General features: G+C 44.9%; 5 protein-coding genes across 5 annotated transcripts, besides 20 other annotated features; 4 read left to right on the top strand and 1 right to left on the bottom strand.

Annotated features, from left to right (window-relative positions):
- Window positions 1-198: 198 nt before the first annotated feature.
- EKO05_0006685 (uncharacterized protein) lies at window positions 199-654 on the top strand (the record flags this gene model as incomplete). Its single annotated transcript, XM_038946186.1, has 1 exon — window positions 199-654. The coding sequence occupies one exon, from the start codon at window positions 199-201 to the stop codon at window positions 652-654; it is 456 nt and encodes a 151-aa protein (XP_038798183.1).
- An 881-nt stretch (window positions 655-1,535) lies between these two features.
- On the bottom strand, window positions 1,536-2,439 carry EKO05_0006684 (uncharacterized protein; the record flags this gene model as incomplete). Its single annotated transcript, XM_038940383.1, has 2 exons — window positions 1,536-2,332; window positions 2,388-2,439. 2 exons carry the CDS (start codon window positions 2,437-2,439, stop codon window positions 1,536-1,538), a joined length of 849 nt encoding a protein of 282 aa, XP_038798182.1.
- Window positions 2,440-2,908: 469 nt separating this feature from the next.
- EKO05_0006683 (uncharacterized protein) lies at window positions 2,909-3,873 on the top strand (the record flags this gene model as incomplete). The annotated part of the gene is made up of 4 exons (XM_038940528.1): window positions 2,909-3,180; window positions 3,235-3,464; window positions 3,521-3,622; window positions 3,674-3,873. The coding sequence occupies 4 exons, from the start codon at window positions 2,909-2,911 to the stop codon at window positions 3,871-3,873; spliced, it is 804 nt and encodes a 267-aa protein (XP_038798181.1).
- A 952-nt stretch (window positions 3,874-4,825) lies between these two features.
- On the top strand, window positions 4,826-6,096 carry EKO05_0006682 (uncharacterized protein; the record flags this gene model as incomplete). The annotated part of the gene is made up of 4 exons (XM_038940575.1): window positions 4,826-4,969; window positions 5,021-5,125; window positions 5,178-5,482; window positions 5,547-6,096. 4 exons carry the CDS (start codon window positions 4,826-4,828, stop codon window positions 6,094-6,096), a joined length of 1,104 nt encoding a protein of 367 aa, XP_038798180.1.
- Window positions 6,045-6,074: a tandem repeat.
- Window positions 6,097-7,183: 1,087 nt separating the features above from the next.
- Window positions 7,184-9,112, top strand: EKO05_0006681 (uncharacterized protein; the record flags this gene model as incomplete). Its single annotated transcript, XM_038940244.1, has 3 exons — window positions 7,184-7,832; window positions 7,882-8,589; window positions 8,640-9,112. The coding sequence occupies 3 exons, from the start codon at window positions 7,184-7,186 to the stop codon at window positions 9,110-9,112; spliced, it is 1,830 nt and encodes a 609-aa protein (XP_038798179.1).
- Window positions 9,113-9,518: 406 nt separating this feature from the next.
- Window positions 9,519-9,976: a dispersed repeat.
- Window positions 9,977-10,191: 215 nt separating this feature from the next.
- Window positions 10,192-10,540: a dispersed repeat.
- Window positions 10,541-10,597: 57 nt separating this feature from the next.
- Window positions 10,598-10,925: a dispersed repeat.
- Window positions 10,823-11,992: a mobile genetic element.
- A 215-nt stretch (window positions 11,993-12,207) lies between these two features.
- Window positions 12,208-15,056: a mobile genetic element.
- Window positions 14,475-14,514: a tandem repeat.
- Window positions 14,956-14,998: a tandem repeat.
- Window positions 15,014-15,040: a tandem repeat.
- Window positions 15,057-15,215: a tandem repeat.
- Window positions 15,216-15,260: a mobile genetic element.
- Window positions 15,246-15,260: a tandem repeat.
- Window positions 15,261-15,320: a tandem repeat.
- Window positions 15,321-15,339: a tandem repeat.
- Window positions 15,321-15,786: a mobile genetic element.
- Window positions 15,787-15,960: a mobile genetic element.
- Window positions 15,961-19,232: a mobile genetic element.
- Window positions 19,188-19,226: a tandem repeat.
- Window positions 19,197-19,620: part of a dispersed repeat that runs on past the window's edge.
- Window positions 19,372-19,411: a tandem repeat.

Genomic DNA, 19,620 nt, shown 5'->3' with positions numbered 1-19,620 from the left:
TTGATTGGCGAACTGATGCTCGAACCGTAGAACTTGATAGTGGAGCATCACACACGCACACCCAAGGTTGAGCCTGAACAACCACGAAGATCTTCCCTTTCGAGAAACTACCAGATCATAAATCTTCCCCTTTTCCTCTTTTGCACCTCTACACTCAAACTACGTCGATTCGCATCCCCCTCCACATCCTCAACCACAATGGCACCAGGTGGCTTCGCCAGCATCGCACTAGCGCGCACCCTCTCCTCGCAATCTGCCTCTCAGCGCACCACGTGCAAACAGCCCAGCTGCAACACCACTGCACCCAGCGACCCCAAGAAAACTCCGGGCGTAGAGCAGCACGGCACCAGACATGTCAACGTCCAGCGCTCGGCTACAGCTGCAGCGACGAGCACGACGAGCACGCCTAGCGTCCTGGGAACCAGTGGAGAGGCACAGATCTGGAGTCCCACTAAACCGCTTGATAGGTCGATGCAGACCTCTTCTGCACCGTTGATGACTTCCTTGAGAACCTCGATCGGGGGGCTGGAGAATGTGAGAGTCGGTGGCGTTGAGCTTTCGCCCTCGAGGCGATTTGAGAATGCGTTGGATGCAGGGCTGAGGGAGATGAGGAGGGTGGAATGTGAGCGGGTTGGGAGGGAGGTTTGGTGGTGAGGTGTGACGGATGTGTGCTGGGTTTTTCTTTAGTTTGCTGGGGGGATGAGATGGTTTGGGGGATTTGGGTGCTTGTGATATTGTGGGACGATTTGGGAGATGCTTTGGAGGATGGGATTCGAAGTGGTTGTTGGTTTGAAAGAGTTGCGAGTGCCCGGAGCCAGTAACATGAGTCTTTTAGATGGGTCTGTTGTTGACGGGTCAAGGATGGTGGAGTGTTGAGAAGTTTGAGCGATACTTAATTGCAAAGGAGTACATCTGTTGATTGAGACGAAAGGTTTCTGGCGACTATGATTCTTGATAAAATCCGCCGAAGCTGGTGCAGAAGGTAGTGCACGAGCAACGCGGAACAATGCTACTGTCACAAACATTTCCTAGGCCGTATGAGTCACGTCCAGATTTTGAAAAATAGTGCTTAAAATCCAGGGTCATGTTGAGTGGGGAAATGCCAGAACCAACTGGAGAATATGATAGTTAGGATGTTCTCTAAACAACTCCACATACTTGCACAAAATTATAGATTCTGAGGATGTTCTGATGTTTGCTGATCTAACACGAGCTTGGTGATTTGAAAGATACCACTAAAGTGAGAGTGGTGTGCATAGCAGGCCGTAAATTGAGTCTGGGCCTAGTACAACTGGTTTTTTGGAACAGTTATATTGAATCAGGTCAGATTCAGTAATGAATGCCTTGTGCGGGTTGAAAGGTTGCCTTGGGATTATAGGTATCGGCGGCATCAGCCAAGATACATCTAAGTCAACAATCGACTCACAAATCAAACGAAACAAGAATACCAACCGTCCGGCACAATGAGTGCGAGATAAGTACAAGTGTATCGTGCTTCCTATTCTGTGAGTGTGATATGACTGCACACGAGACGATCATCCCTTCGTCATCACACCGCCACCGTTGCTGCCGATGACTTGGCCGGTGATCCATCCGGCTTCAGGCATACACAATAAGCCAACAATGCCAGCCACCTCCTCCAAATATGCCGGCCTACCACCCATAGGCTTCACAGCTGCTATAGTCTCCTCCGAGTCGACACCTTCTCTCGCCGCCGCGAGTGGTGCCATGTAGTTCAATGACCACACCTTATCGAGCATCTCCTTCGGCAACTCCGTATACATACCCGTCGCCATAGCGCCTGGATTAATGCTGTTGACTGTGCAGCGTTCACCCAGTTCGCGAGCCCATACCCTAGTCATGGCCTCAAGAGCTCCCTTGGTGCCAGCGTAGCACGATTGCCACCAAAAGCCCATCGATGTTGTTATGCTAGAAACATTGATGACACGCCCTGTTCGGTCGGTTGGTAGGAACGGAATCGCTGCTTGCAGCACGAAAAGCGGGGCACGGGCGTTGAGGTCGAAAGTCGCGGTGAAGTCCGACAGTGTAACAGAACCCATCGGCGCTGGGTTAACGACGCCTGCATTGTTGATCAAGATGTCAATTTGAAACTTGCCATCTTTGATAAATGCTGTCTGGGCTAAATGGATGAGCTTCTCCGGGCCGTTGGCTGTTGTGATATCGACTTGCGCCAGCAAAGTCTTGACAGGATGTAGCGATTCGATTTCTTTTGCAAGGTTCATCGCCGCAGCAGTAGAGGCATCAGATGCGTAGTTGATGACTACATTTGCGCCCCTGGCAGCGAGATGGCGGGCTAGTGCTGCGCCGAGCCCTTATGCGAACAGTCAGAACATGTATTGTAAGCAGCATGGAAGAGCTGAACAAACCTCTGGAGGCACCAGTGATGATAGCTAGTTTGTTTTCAAAGGGTCGCGACATGTTGCTTCTGTGATGTTAGATTTTCAAACTTGGTCGTAAGTACCCTGAAGTCAACCATGACCGATTCAAGATTAATTAAGACACGCTTTAGCCGCGCAATGCTGAGACGGTCATTGCCATCAAATGCTCGCACCTCAATGCCCCGTATAATAGTGGGTCGACCGGGCATTTGGCCGTTGCCGCCAACGGCACGGTTGCTAGCATGTGCACAGGCAGTGGGTCTAATCCTTCGCTTCCATCGCAGGGTCTCCGTGTATAACTGGGATCTGCAAGGGATCACCAATTCTGAGATAGTGTCGGCAAACGATACATGGGAGCATGGTCGGCCTCATCACTTGAAACGTATGAAATCGCGCAGTATGTCGTTCCAATCACTCGCCTAATCACTCACCACAAATTCTTGCTAGTCGAGAGGTGAATCTCTAACTCATCACAACCAGTTTCACCCTCTATTTGAACAAAACTCGCCATGTCTGGTCAGCGCTTGCAAGATCGTGTTGCAATAGTTACTGGCTCTTCTCAGGGCATCGGCAGGGAGATTTGTAATCAGTTCTTCTTGGAAGGCGCGCTTCTCGTTTGTGCCGACCTCAGACCTCTTGGACAGGGTGAAGACGTTGCTACGCACGAATGGATCCTACAAAAAGGCGGCAAAGCGACCTTTGTGGAAGTTGATGTTAGCAAGGCTGAGAGCTGGAAGACCCTGATCGCAAAAACCGTGGAGATGTACGGCAAACTCGACATGTAGGTGTCCGCCCCATTCGAAGCACCTTAAAGAACCACACTGACTCGTCGTAGTGTCGTGAACAACGCTGGCATCTGCAGCGAAGCCAGAAACCCACAGCCCATTGACCAAGTCGATGAGCATGCATTCGACGCACACATGCGCATCAATGCACGCGGCGTGTTCCTTGGCTCAAAGTACTCGGTGCAGCAATTCCTGAGACAGGAGCCACGTGCAAACGGCATGCGCGGGTGGATCGTCAATTTCGCTTCCATGGTGTCCAACGTTGGTATGCAAGGTCTGAGTGAGTCCAACCCTCCAGGCGGAAATCCTGTTCTACACAAAACTCACACGTTACAGCCGGGTACACCGCATCCAAGGGTGCAGTCTCTGCCATGACAAGGACAATCGCCCTTGATGTAGCCAAGAAGGGAATTGTTGCAAACAGCATTGCGCCTGGATGTAGGTTTTCTCTGTATCATTTCTTGCTTGAAGCAGCTAATCACTTCACAGTCTCTCAAACAGCCATGCTCGATGATGCACTGGGTGGGGCACTCTCTGAAGCGGCAGAGGGCGTTAAGGCCGCCATTCCAAGGAGCATTTTCGGCCATCCGCTAGATCATGCGAGGGCAGCAGTTTATCTCGCTAGTGACGATGCGCAATGGGTGACGGGAATCACGTTGAACGTCGACGGTGGTCTGACGGCGCAGTAGACGCATCTAACCGTAAGTAGGTCTGAATAGCAACTTCGAATACCCGACTCAGTATCTTTCAACGTGCATCCAAATCCCCATGGAAATTTGCTCTCCTCGGATTCCTGCGCTAATTTATGTGGCAGCTGATTACCATGCCATCATGCGGCGTGCTTCATGCGCCGATATGCAAGTCAAGATATCTGCCCAACAAGCCCTGTACATGTCCATTGGGCAAAGCACGCAATCCCAAGCGCAATAATTAATTGGAATAATGCGGAGTTGCTTTTCTTTGTCAATCTAGACAACTACCAAGGGACAACATCAGTCACGTAGACCAATCATTATGCGACGCTCCATGACCTCCATAACCACGTCGTTAGTCTTACCCCAAGTTCATAGATCTGCATACCCAGACCCTTTGAGACAAACACACAAGGACAAGGGTTCCCTGGTAGCCGTCGCTGTGCCACGGCCCGAGCGGCTGGTTTGAAATGTCTAGTGTGGGGGCCTCGAAGCCCAGATAGGTTAAAACGCCGCACAAGTGACAAGCAGGTACTCTTTCAGTCGTAACTGCAAGCAATAGAAGTGCTATAGTAAATGTTTGTCTCGAGATCATCACAATGGCAGGGTTTGGTCCATACGGCTGGCTTCACATGTTCGAAATTGCCGAAAAAGCAACGGATTTTTAATGCTTGAGCGTACGCCGATCGCTATTTGCCGAGTACTAGATGCGACGACACAGACGGCCATGTAAGAAGGTGTGACATTCAGCGGCCAGAAATGGTGCGGATCAGACTCACTGCTGTTTCTGACTCCATGCAGGTGAGGCACAGCCACTCACGAATCGTTGTCTAAGGGAGGCCAGCATTTGGTCGCGGGCAATGGCACGTCTCGTGAATCGGCGTGTTCTCGAGCACTGGCTTGAGAGATATAAAATTGTTGCATATCGTGCAACCGTGAACGGACAATTATGTCGGGCCCAACTTCGCCGTCGCTGGCGCTGGCAATCCTGGTGCTACTGCCTTTTGATATCATCACTTGGGTACTACGTTTCTATGTACGTCTTTCACGGAAGGCATGGGGCCCGGATGACTGGTCAATGGTCATAGCAATCGTGAGTGAGCCCTTCTTAAAGCTCTGGACCTGAGCACTGACGTCGATGTAGCCGCTTTTTACCATATCAACGATAGGTATGCTGGGCATAGCATTCACTGGTGGCGGAAAGATGGACTCTGAGCTCAGTACAGAGCAGAGAGAGACCGCCATGTTTGTAAGTACATCCTGAACAGCCGCGACCGGAAGTTTGTCTCTGATCCGTCTAGTGGTGGTTCATCATGCAGACAATGTTTTGCTTAGCCGCAATTCCAGTCAAATGGGCTATCTGCTTTACACTGTTGCGCATTGCAGACAAAAGAAAGATATACCAGTGGTCAATCTATGCAATCATGGCTGCAGTATTTCTCGTCATGGCATCGACCACGATCTATGAATTTTTTCACTGCACACCAATTCAGATGAACTGGGAGGCCGTTGAAGGCGGCTTTTGCAAGGCACAGAGCAATATCACAGGATTTAGCTTTGCGCTTTCAGCAGTCTCAATATTCTCGGACTGGTTCTGCGCATTGATGTACGTTCAGTCTTGTTCTCTACCCCGATTCCAGTTCTTTGAAGCTCACAACGGGATCGCCTAGTCCTATACCTCTTCTGTGGAACGTGCAAATCGACATTCGTGTCAAATCCTCCATCATTGCACTTCTCGGTCTCGGTATCTTCGCTTCTACAGCAGCCATCGTCCGTCTCACCGTAACCGTGAACCTCAGCGCCACAACAGACTTCCTATACCATGCCATGCCAGTGGCAGCATGGGCCCACGCAGAGCTTGGTCTGGGTGTGGTCCTTGCGAACCTACCCGCTCTACGACCTCTTCTTGATAAACTTATCAGCCTGCGATCTACCATACGCAGCAATGGCAAGCGCATCACTGATCCTAGTGCTGGTGACAACTATCTCGAACTGGAAGAGGGGAAGAAGGGCAACAAGGGTACTCAGAAGGGAACCATGGGCCCTAGCAAAGGCCCTGAAACAAGGATCTATGGCGGCGACCTTGCTGATAGTAGCTCCTCTCTAGGTGACGACAGATCAACCAAGCGGATCGTTCGCAGAGAGCCAAGAACGGATTCAAGTGGAATTCAGATCAATCATCAGATTCAGATCAATCATGAAGATGTAAACATGAGATAGTTTCCGGGCTGTGTAGACGCTCAGAAGCGCATGAGCTGATAGGCGGTGGCTGCGACTGCCGATGGTTTTGGATCAGCTACATTGGTCGGCATACTCGTTGTACGATAGATTGAACCACATTCAGACAGGACCAAATTTTTTTGCGCTTGTAGTCATCCGGACCAGTACAGCTAATCTCCAAAACGTATTGTTTGCTGTAGCTTATCTATGGTCCATCTGCTACCCCAAGACAACTAAAATGAGGTCACATGGACATCTTGGACCGAAGGACATGATCATGGTTTGACCTTGCCTTGTTGTGTCCATCACCCCCACGCACTTCCAACACGGAGCCATGTGGATTTTGCAAACCCTGACTGTCACTCACCGCACGTCTGCTCCTTCACGCAGATTTTGTGCAGCTTGGCCCAATGTTGAATTATCTGCACGATCGACAATATGAATTTCTCTATTCAACTCCTCATGCAGCAACTGCTAAGCACTTGGGTTACTGCACATGCATGGCACAACTTTACACGCGCCAATCATTGCCATTTCGGTAATCCCTGCAGGCGCTACGGATGTCAATAGTTGACTCGGAGGCTAGGGTGCGTCCACACTTCGTCAGCCGCATTAGTGGAATGTAGCTGTTGAGGCTCCCTTGTCGTTCATCCTTACTGATTGAGGCACCTGTCGCATAGAGATGAGACAGCGAAGCTGAGTTGAGATAGCGGTCAGGACAATCTTGGGAAGGATGTATTGACCCTGACAAGTATTCTAATATAACTATGGCCAAAAGGGAATGGCCAACTCACGTTGAGCCATCCGAGGAGGAATGTACTAAGAACCAAACATGAGTCGTGGTGCCAGGGAGCTCATGGGGTTCAAGGCCCATCAGTTGGCACGTAATGGCTAGGCCTGCGGCACGACAAGTCGTTCGGCGGTTGCGAATGTAGAGTTCCGTCGGTGACATATCATTAAAACGAGAAACCGACGTAGAAACCTAGTTAGTGTGCGGCCTGTCGCTTCCGTTTGCCTTACCTTTACCTTCCTATAGTTTTACGTTCATCCTCTACTTTCATCGCCGAGTGTTCCAAACCTAAACAAGATGGTAGACACCCCGTCAGTGGAAAAGCCCTCTGATCAGAATGTGTCTACAATCGACTCTATCAACTCTGATGAAGCATATAAACTGCGGTCCGAAGCCCTCGCGACAGACGCGTCGAAATTAGACAAGGGCTATTTTCTGAGTCCCAGAATAGTGGGATCCTTTGTTGGCACCGGAATCGTCGTCGTTGCAACATACTTCCAGTTCCAGGCTCTTGCCGCTGTTTTGATGTCAGCCGTTTACCCAGAAATCGGCCCCAGTGCCAACGTAGCTCTTGTTAGCACAGTATGGAGTGCCGCGCAGCCAATTGCGCTTCTGCTATTTGGTCGGCTCAGCGATCGCTTTGGACGCCGAAACTTTGCCCTGGGTTCTTGTGTGCTGGCTATCATCGGTGGTGTTGTAGCTGCAACTGCTCAGTCAATCGAGACACTGATCGCAGCTGAAGCCATAATGGGCGTTGCATCTGGAGTACCAGCAGCCTATCCGCTACTGGCTGGCGAGCTCGTAAGCAACAAGCACAAGTACGTCGGCACTGCTCTCGTCGTTTTACCGAACGTCGTTGCTACTGGTTTCGGTGCGTACATCGGGTTGGCACTTGTTCAGGTGGCTAATTGGCGGTGGATCTTTTACATCTACATCATCATCATGAGTAAGCCTTCTACCTTCCAGAAAGTGGATACGCCGACTAATCAACGCAGTACCTGGTACTATACTGTGGTTCCTGTTTTATTATCCACCTTCGTACACTCAGCTGCACGGCAAGAAGTCTAGCAAAATCGCCGAGCTGAAGAAGGTTGACTGGGTCGGTGTAATCCTCCTGATCGCCGGTCTTGCCCTGTTCCTGGTTGGCATCTCTTGGGGTGGTCCGGCTCAGCCATGGTCGTCTCCGAAGATTTTGGGGTTGCTGATTTCCGGCGCTGTCGCAGTTGTGGCTTTTGTTCTCTACGAGACTCTTCTCACGCCTCAGCAGCCGATTGTCCCGATGCGCTTCTTCCGCGATTTACGTGGATTTACTTGTCTGGAAATCATCTCGGCTACATACGGTGTCATCAACATTGCACTATTTGTCATGTGGCCGCAGCAGATTACCTACATCTTTGGCTCGACCGTCAGCTCGTGGCAAGAATCTGCTTGGCTCTCCACTACAGCCGCATTTGGGCTCTGGGGAGGTATCGTAGTCCTTGGCCCTTTCATGTCCTGGATCGGCCACATCAGGTACCAGATCCTCGTCTCTTCCATCTGGATGACAGCCTTTCTGGGTGCAATGGCTAGTATCACCGTCGAGCGTAAGTCCATGGCGATTGCGTTCTCCTTTCTCGCCGGCTGGACCATCGGTTGGGGTGAAGTTATTGCGGCCATCATCGTTCAGTACGTTGTTGCGGACGAAGACCTTGGCGTAGCTTTCTGTAAGTGTAACAACGTCCGGTATTCGTCGATTGTTCCTGATAATCTTTAGCCGTTATCTCAGCTTCTCGTACAATCTTCGGTTCCATCTTTACCGCAGCCTTCATCGCAGTATACACCAACAAGGTCCCTGGATACATCGCCTCTATTGTCCCAAAGCGGGTTCTCGCCGCTGGTCTGCCCGAGTCTCAACTTGAATCATTAATGACAGCCGCTGCCGCCGCCAATCAAACAGCCCTTCTTGCTATTGAGGGCATGACACCGGAACTCCTTCGTACCACGAACATCGCCGTCAGTGAGGCATACTCCAAGTCGTACGCTTATGTATACTACTTCGCCGTTGCAATCGGCGTGCTTGCTATCATTGCTTCCGTGTGCATGCGCGACTTCGACAAGTATTTGACCGACCACGTTTCAAGACAACTGTACCACAAGAAAATTACTCATATAGACCCCCTGGAGAGAGTACACGAACTGAGTCTGAGCAGACAAGGTAATGGGGTTGATGAGAAAACTGTAGTCTGAACGATGATTGAGGATGTCCCGCTGTAGCTGTGCATTGGTACCGGTCCTTCAACATTCGTGCAGGAGACGCACGGAAGAAGATGAAATGTACTTAGAGCTGAGTCGCTTGATGAGTTACCTGAGTGTGTGGTAGTGAGAGTGTCGTACGAAGGATGGGAGAAGCGCGTCACATCAAGTGGGGCCAAGCCGATCTCCTTCATTGGCCAACAACCTCCGGTTCCCGCACGCGCTTGTTCTACGTGTTCTTTGCAACCCTGGAACCTGATAATATAATTGCAACATTATTGGGTCAATTGACTAGCGGTCCATTTATGCAATAATTCAGTGTGAATGCACGGGCGTCAAGCGTGACGCCAGAACGTATCCGTACAGCTATGACCAGACTTTCAACATGGGGCCTGACCTTTATCTCATCCACATCCGCCCCACAGAGCTTCTTAGCGTCTAACCTAGCTCTAATGAACTCTAGCAAAGTCACGCTAACTCTAGCAAGGTCTAGCGAAGTCACGCAAACTCTAGCAGCTAATTAGAGGACGTAGAGGCGGAGCAGGGCAAAGCTCTGCAGAGCGTCTAAGAGTTTTTAGTTTAGTAATATATAGGATGCAATTTTGCGTTTGTAAGGCGTAAGCAGCAATCTTCTACCCTATAGTTGTTACTACTAACACTATTAAATTATATTAGTTTTATGCCTAAATTAGTCCTAAGACCCTAAGATGTTATTTGTGTATAACTTAGAAAACCTAGCTGCGCGTCCTTAGCTGTTGCTACGCGTTAAGATACCACCTACTAGCCCACTCTCTAACATGCTAACTAATATATTTTTGCCTTAGTACAGCCCTGCTAGTAAGTCTATATTATTGCTAACCCTACAACTTAATAATTCTACTAAACTTGCGCCTTAGGACAGCTCTAATTCTTTGTTAGACAGCGATAATAGAGCTAACACTGGCACACTAAGACAACATAGATATGTTAGAACAAAGACAAAGTTTAAAAGGATCCTTTAGACGCTACAAAGCGTTAGCTAGTTATTTAATAACTTTCTTAAGGTCTAGGTTAGTTTAATAAAGTATTAACAGACTATTAAGGTGTGCTATACTAAGTACTAATTATATACCTAGCAGTATAATATCCTTAATTACACAATTAAACACTTTAGAAAGGAGAACGTTCTAGGTAACAACATAAGGTTTGCAGACAGCATTAGGTTAGAACTAGAGTACCTAATTACAAGAAAGCTATTTAGCAAATTTAGGTTCCTAGACACTACACCTAATTAAATTAACTACACTACCGCTATTTAGACTATTAAGACTTATGCTCCTTAGTAGTACAGCATGTTGCAGGTTCTAATAGTAAACTATTACGCCTACTAACCCTTATACGCTGCTGCTAAAGACTACGTTATAGTTAATAAATAATTAGTCTCTATTACTAGTATAGTGTGCTTCTCTTACATAAGACAAGAATTAGACACAATACTAACTATTATAGATCTGTATCTTTAGGGGTTAGGAGTACTGTAGTGTGTAGTTTAGATGCTGCACAGATTAGAGTTGTGTTACTTATACTATGCTAGACTTAAGCAGATAAAAAAGCTTAAAGAACATGCTAAGGTATGTTGTCTTACTTTCCTAGGCTATACCTATGTAAGTCTGCTAGAGTTAGAGAGACATACGTAAGCCTGTTTTTATCTAAGAGGCCTATATAAGTCTGCTAGAGTTTACTAGAGTTTGCTTAAGTCTATCTTACTGCTAGAGTTTGCTAGAGTCTATCTTATACATCTACTAACAGTAGTCTAGTCTATATAACTAAAGATTTAGGCTAATTCTATGCTAGAAGCTCCTCTAGGCCTAGGCCTTAAACTAACAAGCTGTTGCTGTTTATAACAATATTAACTTTGCTAATTATAAGCGCTATAAGCAGGTTAGCCATACTGTAGAGTTTTATTCCTTTACTAACACTGCGTAGGTTATGTGCAACTAACTACTAGCAAGTAGCCTAACCTAGGATATGCACAACCAGTCTATACTACTAGAGTTTAATAACATTATTGCTAGCCTAGGTCTCTGTACTAGTAACAGCTTTGCTTGTAATGTCTTAATATTCTATATCTTTAAGGCTGTCTAGCGCCTACATAGTCCTGCTATTCTTAAGGTGTTTAAGGACTACAAGAACATGCTACTATCCTTTCTACTACAGAGTCCACTACTGCTGTTAAAGACTCAGTTCTGGCAGTTTGCTGGTATTATGGCAAACAAAGGGACTATTAAAGGGACATACCAGGTCTATAATAGCATCTTCCTTAAACAGCTAGGGCTAACTAAAGACAACAACATTACACTAGGAAGTAATTTTGCAAACTAGCTGTTCCTTGTACATAGTGACTAGCTTACAGCGCACTAACTATATCTAAAGTATACAAAACAAACAACAGCATGCTTAGCAGGATTATAACTATTAAGAGTGGATCCTTAGGGTCCCTGCGTAGTTCTATATCCAGATAAATCTACTATACACTATTGTGCGCACTTACAGTACAGTAGCAGTAGGGAAGTTAAACATTTACACAGTGTATAGCAATACTTTACAATAAAACAGGTTACAGAATAGCAAAGAGAACGTGAAGTACCATCTTATAGAGCCTATTGTTGCATAGGGATTTACTGCCTATGTAACTGCGTTGTTCTACAGTGCTATGCAACAAGCCAGGCGCCTTAATATTAACGTTAACATCTACAGCTAGAAGGAGGACCTCTATGCTGCCATCTAGAAGCTTATAGCTACCTAGTTCCTAGAGTTAGTTAAGGACGTCTAGAACACTGCATTTGCTAGATTAACTTAGGTAAAAAACACTGCTAATGTTAACTTTGTTACTATTGTGCCGGTGCACAGAGTAACTACCTCGGTAATGCTGGTGAACAGGGGGGATAACCTCGGCAATCCCTTAGATGCCAGGTATAAGAGGGGCATCCATCCATCTGATAGACAGACACCTTACCTTACCACCTTACTCTCAATCAACCTCTCTACATCTACAACTATCTTCTCTTTCGTCTCTCTCTCTCTGCCTACTAACGGGTGCTTCCTACTCCTGTTCACTATGTGTTAGTTCCTATAAGAGACTAAGTTATTCTTAACAGTGCAGCGCGCGGTAAGGTATAGCAATATTAGCATCCTTTAACATATAGTTAACCCGCTTATAATTACGTTTTTTAGGGCTAGCTAGAGTAACTACAGGCGCAAGATGCTGTACTATTAGTGGCTGCTCTTACCTGCTAATACAGACGTGCTTCAGCATACAATCCTTACATCTAGCTTAGTTAATTAGCGTGGCTTTAGCAACTCTTTTAAGCCTATTAACTTGTTACTTAAGCACCTTAACTGTGCTTATAAGATTAACCTGTAGAATAACAAGAACTCTACTTATAATATTAAGGTAGTGTTTAAGCAGACTGCCCTTTGTAACACCTATGTTTAGTTAGTGCGTAATTACGTTAAGGGACAGTTTAGCAAGCAAGCGTCTAGGGCCTATACCTCCCTATCTGTAGTTAAAGATATATTCCTGTTAGTATAGACGTTATACTCTTACAGATAGTCTACTAAATAGAGTAGTAATTAACTTCCTAGGTTACCTATATACGCGTCTCTAGACATCTATACTAAGGGTATACATAAACTAGAAGCGTAAGTAGATTAGTTTAACGCTAAGCACATCTGTTAATCTGCTATTAGAGTTGTACCTGTTGTTAATAATACCAAGGACACTAGCTTTATTAACATTAATAATATTAACCTGTAGGAGTACGCTATAGTTGTATATAAGGGTTATAATTAGCACAACAACCCTACTATTTAGGTTAAGTCTTAGGAGATAGACATAATTAATTTCACGTAGAAGTTAGTATCTCTCTTACTTAGCAGACTAGAGTAAGTCCTCCTTACTACTAATAGCGAACTTAGTGCCTAGTAAGCACAACAGCTTCTAGAGGACTTTAGACAGGACCTAGGTTAGCCTGTTAAGCACAACAGGGTCTAGAGGACTTTAGACAGGACTTAGGTTACTCTTAACTGTATCTAGTTTGTCTATGCTTATAATCCTCTAACAGACACTAGTTATACGCCTATAGACCCTAAGGACAGTAATAGGTATAAGGTTAGATATGTAGGATAGGCTAATAAGGTTAGTTTATACTATGCGCAGGTGCAGGTTATAGTGTTAACAGAGGAGTAGAACAGGTCTTATAGGCTAGGATTACAGGCACAAGTTAGATCTAGGAGCAATATTTAAGCAGGACAAGGATAGCTGCTGCTAGAGTTTGTAAGAGTTACTAGCGCAAGCGTTAGTTAGCTGCTAGAGTTTAAGATCTGCGCTAGTACCTCCTACAGACTCTAGCAGCTAACTAACGCTTACAGCGTAGTAGGACGCCCCACCTTAGCTAAATCTTCCTGTCCCTGCCTGTACTAAACTACTATTATTGCCTAAAGCTGTCTAATGTCTTAACAACATGCTTTCCTACATACCACAATCTCACCCTTACTAGGGCTTTAACTATTTAGAGCTCCTATTGCTACCTTAACACTACAAGCACAGCTAGAAGTTAGGAGTTAAGAAGGCCGCAACTAGGAAGTCTAAGACTAAGGTTACTAGATACAATTGTTGCCTAACAGTAGGTTCTTGTCTAAAGCGTCTATCTCTTTATGCTAACCTAACCTAGAGAATTAAAACCTAGTCTACAGCTACACAGCCTAAAGCCTATAACAAGTCTTTCTTATCTACTGTCTGCGTATTGCCTCCGCTCCTCTACACACCTTAACTGCTAACGCACTCTACCCTCTAACATTACAGACAAGAAGTAGTACACAACACTTTACAGAAACTAGGCATAAGTTATTATAGGAGACTAGTTTAATTATTAGACTCTACCCCTCTAAACATAATAGACGATTTCCAGCAACGCTGTAAGTGTCCTGCTTACTAGCAAGCCTACTTACTGTAGAAGGTTTGCACTAACTACACACCTAAAGTATATTTAGTCTTAGTATTGTCTTACTAGGCCTAGCCTTCTAAGATATCTAGCTTGCTTTCCTATACAGTACTCGCAACTAACTAGGACCTAGTTAAACTAAACCTAATAAAGATGTTAACCTTAACCGCCACATACTTAGACTAACTACAGTGCTTTTCCCCTAGAACTAGAGGGAGGCAGACCCTTAGGGCTACTGCTGTTTCTATGTAGTAACAGTTTGCAGCTACTACCTAAACCTTACATCGTTTAGGGTCCTGTCTCCTTCTTCTGCAGGCAGAGACTGTAACTGCAGCTCTAGAGACGGCACTAATCGCAGGTCAGCTAGGCGTTAGGCAAACTACTACTGCCTTACAGCAATATGCATACTGCATAGCCCTTAGTCTAACAGTACTTATACCTGTTGTTGCTAGTCTAGCGCAGCCTAAGATCTGTCTCTGCTAGCACACCAGCTATTGTAAATAACTACTAGCGCGCTAAGCTTAACGCTTCTCCCACCCTATTATAGGTTAGGAAAACCACTAGATTATAGTATTAACTAGGGCTTAGCAGTACCTGATTAACAGGTACTGCCTTACCCTAGTAACCTCTCTAGAGTGCCACTACTAAAGGGGCGCGGTTATGCTAGGCACAACAAGCAGGTCTAGCTAGAGGTTCTAGCAAAGGAGCCCGCCCGCCAGTACCTACAGAAGAAGATCCTGAGGTGCTATATATATGTTAGCATTGTTTATATATAAGACTAGAAGGCTAGTTACCCCTAGGTAAGCGCGCTAGAAGCTGCTGGGGGGTTGTTTATAGGACCCCCACCCAAATCTACCTCCTCCTCCTCCTCTTCCTCCTCCTCCTCCCCTCCTCCCCCCACAAACCTGCCAAAGTTGTCGTCGTTGTCGTCGTCGTCGTCAGCAGCAGCAGCAGCGGCTGCTGCTGCTGCTGCTGCTTGCTGTTGCTGTTGCTGCTGTTGCTGTTGCTGCTGTTACTGCAGCTGCTGCTGCTGTTGCTGCTGTTGCTGCAGCTGCTGCTGCTGTTACTGCTGTTGCTGCAGCTACTGCTGCTGCTGCTTACTGCTGCTGCTGCTGTTGTTGTTATTACTGCTGCTAGTGCAGCAAGGCGGCGGCGGCGGCCTGCTGCTGTTGCTGCTGTTGCTGCTACTGCTGCTGCTGTTACTGTTACTGCTGCTGCTGGCGGTAGCAGCAGGCAGCGCGCTATTTATATTGTTAGAATATGTTTAAGACTACAACTATAATAAAATATAAGCTTACGCAGGCACAGCAGATAATAGCCTTAGGGTTAGGGCTAACCCCCCCTAGGTTGCTAATAAAGGCGTTAAAGAAGCAGCAGTTCTGCATATTTAAAAAAGAATTTAAACAGGCAGAGTTATATAAGTTTTAGCTACAGCTATCTATAAACTACAGACTTTTACTATATAGCTACGCTAAGCAGTAAAAGTAAACACTAGCTACCTAACATACTTAACTATAACATTTACTAAAGAGAAACAGGGTCCTATAGACTCTAGTAGGCGCTTCTATTAGCTAAAACAAATCTTGCAAACTCTAGCTATCTCCCTAATTAGCTAAATTTGCAGCACAGTATATGTATAACCTAAACGCAAACTCTATAGTAAAGGCTAGTCCTTTATACAGCAGCTAAACTCTAGTAGGGTCTAGTCCTTTATACAGCAGCTAAACTCTAGTAGGGTCTAGTAGCAGACCTGTTAGGCTAGTCCTCTACACAACAGCTAAACTCTAGTAGAGTCTAGTAGTAGACCTGTTGGGCTAGTCCTCTACATAACAGCTAAACTCTAGTAGAGTCTAGCAGTAGACCTGTTAGGCTAGTCCTCTACACGACAACTAAACTCTAGCAGGGTCTAGTCCTTTGTACAGCAGCTAGACTCTACCTGTTATCTGCAGTTCTACTTAAATACATCTATCCCTTTCTTAGTTAATGTCTACTTACGCCTACTGCAAGACACTAGTGTAAAGCTTAGGAAAGGCTTATTACGTCTAGGTGTAGCCTTTTTAACCCTAGGCGTGCCTAGTGTTAAAGGTACAACAATAGACAGTGTTAAACCCTTATAAGGCTTATTTCTAGAAACCTTACTTAAGGGCGCTTGTGTAGGAGTTAAAGCTACACTATTACTAGTGTTAGTTTTCCTGTTCTAACGCGTACACGTTAATAGTGTTATAAGTCTACTTAAGTGTTAGGACACTACTAGACTTAATGCTACTAGCGTACTCGCACTAGGTAATACTAGCTAGATAAACTGCGCTGTTATGCTGGCATTAAGACAAGCTGCAAGTCGCGCTAATTAAGAGTTAAGACTCCTATCTAGAGTGGCCTGCAACTGTGTAGCAGTAGAGACCTATAACTGCACTATCTAGTTATGCTGTTTCCTCTTCTTAGCCTTAGCTTCTCTCTTAGCCTTGTTCCTCTAGTAAGCATTTACCGCAAGCATAGGGAGCTTACCTACTAGCTACTATGCCTTGTTATTAAAACGCGTCTACTGCTTTAGACAGTTAAAGTTCTTAGCTAACTACTCTACTATGTATAAGTGTGTCTTACCCTTCTTCCTAATGCTCTTAGCAAAGGCGCAAACAAACTAGAGGCGTAAAGAGCTGCGTATAAAACCACTAGGTACTATAGAATAACCTAAATTAACAAACCCTAACTTAAGAGTAGCCCTTATTATTAATAAGGTGTTTAGCTCCTTAAGTACAGCAGTAGTAAGAGAGCTAGCCTGCAGCAGCTTAACAGGCTTTAGCTAGTCTAGCAGCTTAACTAAGTCTACGTGTAAGCTGGCGTTATAGGCAGAGCAACACTATCCTAGCAGAACAATCTGCTGTTGCTCTAGTGGCAGGTTGTACTTGCCTAGGTCCTTAAGAAACCTACAATAATAACATCTACTATTTACCATCTTCAGCTAGAACAGGATGCTATTGCGCTACTTCTTCTTGCCCTTAGTCTAGAATTAAAGTCTCTTAGGTCTGTTATAACTATTAACTATGTTAGTTAGATTAGGTTCCTCCTACAGCTTGTCTATGTTAGTAGTGTTACCTAGTGTTGCATACTGTAACAGCTAGCTTAGCTAAAAGCTACCTACTAAGGCGCGTAAAGTAGACACCTAAGCGCGCTTCCTTAATAACTGTTATAAGGACGCTAGAGTAGACAACTATGCTCCTCCCTCTACTGCTAGGGGCCAGGTCTTACCCTCTAAGTTAAAGAGCCAATATAGTAGCATAATAATAGCCTTACTAGATAGACTATCCCTACGCACACTATAACTAAGGTGTTACTAGAGATTACCTAAGCTCTTACTAATTAGTATACTGCAAGTTATAACCCTTACAACATCTTTAATATTAATACCTATACCTAACAAAGTTATAGTAAAGACAATATATATATAAGAAGTAGAACGTTTAAACTTAGTATATGTCTAGTTATAGTTAAATTTAGTAGTGTTAGTATAGAACATATATACTACGTCTAGAACGCATAAGCCTTTATTAGAAGAGGCTTTAGTGTACTTCTTCTTAGGCGGCAGAGTCTTAGACAGGAACACTAGAGCTTCTATAACCTACAGCGCTGCTGCCTAGAGCTGCTGTTGTCTGTTAATAAAGACAATAGTCTTAGGGATCTTCTCTAGTGTTGCCTTGCTATCGCACACAGCCTTAGTTAACAGAAAGGCTAAGGTGTCCTATACTCTCTACTTTATGCGCAGTATTAGTACTAGGTAAAGAGACATGTTAGGCTAATTAATTAATGTTTGTATAACACGCGTCTTATATACCCTTCTACTACTAACAGCTCTAAAGCTAGCTTTCTAGAGCACAATACCTTTAGCGGCTGTATTAAGAGTAGCAGTGTATCTCAACTATATTACGTCGTTATAAAGAGCAGTACGCAACTTACTTAGCATTACAAACTTTAGTTAGAAGGTTTCCTACTAGGAGACAAGGTGCACCTTATTAATAGCTACTAGTCTAATGCGCGCCTAGAACTCTGTCTACTTTAGTGTATCTTAAAACGCTGTACTAGATGCCTATTCTAGCCTAAGAAGAACGTATATAAACTCCTCCTTAGTAATCTAGTCTATAAGCTTCTTCTTAGCAGTGTAAGTCTTCTTATTTAGTAACACTAGGTTAGCACCTAGCAGTCTCTTAATATTATCTGTCTGCTCTTTGCTAAGCTTGTTTAGTAGCACTTACTGTAGTGTTATCTTCCATATTAGCAGTGTAAATGTATAGAAGATAACACTCTTACTAAATCTAGTACGTGTAATAAGTAGAACGTCTAATCTAGCAAATATAAGCATCCGCAGTGTGCAAATTTGTTCTAGTTAGGGCGTAGTAGTGTAACCCCTATAGCACAGGATAAGCATAAGACAATATTTAATAACCCTAGTCTAGAAATTAACATTTTCTTCTAAACGCGCAGTATTAATAAGTTCTAGGAAGGTCTCTATATCCTAATAGCCAGCAATTTAATCTTTAGACAGTCTAGCCTCCCTATTAAAGAGAGTAAGGATTTGTGTTCGCTCCTTTTCCGTCCTCTCCTAGAGCTCTCTTGTCTTCTGTCCTGCCCTAGAGGCCCTTGCACGCTTACTTTAACCATCTATTAAAGCCTTAGAGCTTCTATCCTTTTACTAGCCTATTAAGCTGCTAGAGTTTGCTAGACTTGCTGCCTGTGCGGGCAGCCAGCAGATAACAGATAGCTGCTAGAGTTTGCTAGACTTACTACCTGTGCAGGCAGCCAGCAGATAACAGATAGCTGCTAGAGTTTGCTAGACTTGCTACCTACTTAGGCAGCCAGCAGATAGCTGCTAGAGTCTGCAAGACTTACTACCTACTTAGGCAGCCAGCAGATAGCTGCTAGAGTCTGTAAGACTTGCTGCCTTTACAAGCAGCCAGCAGATAGCTACTAGAGTCTGCAAGACTTACTGCCTTTACAAGCAGCCAGCAGATAGCTGCTAGAGTCTGCAAGACTTGCCGCCTTTACAAGCAGCTAGCAGATAGCTGCTAGAGTCTATAAGACTTACTGCCTTTATAAGCAGCTAGTAGCTAGTAGACAACTAATCTAGCTGCTAGAGTTTATGAAGTCCTCCCTGTATATTAGATACAGTGCATAGTAGCATACAGCAGCAACACTACACTAGACTAGTTATACTAGACAGGGCGCTATAAGAGTCTTAATAGGGTTATAGACAATGCTAGTAAACACTGTAAATACTTTTAGTAATAATAGGTAGTATAGTAGGTGTTTACTAGTAGTAAATAGGATTAAAGTTTTAACGTAATGCCTTTAGCAGTGTAGTTATTAATAAGAAACCTAGTAGAGTTAGACATAATAGGTATAAGGAGAATTAGAATCTCTTGCTCTAAATATTTATATTGCTGTAAGATAATTAGACGTAGTAGTATTGTACAGTTAATAGCTAACAACAATTGTAACTAAGGCCTAAAATTGCTTTACACTAAACTA

The sequence above is a fragment of the Ascochyta rabiei genome, chromosome 10 (genome assembly GCF_004011695.2).
Source record: "Ascochyta rabiei chromosome 10, complete sequence".
NCBI classification, from domain to species: domain Eukaryota; kingdom Fungi; phylum Ascomycota; class Dothideomycetes; order Pleosporales; family Didymellaceae; genus Ascochyta; species Ascochyta rabiei.
The sequence above is the reverse complement of the archived record's forward strand: the minus strand, read 5'-3'. Positions and strand labels throughout refer to the sequence as shown.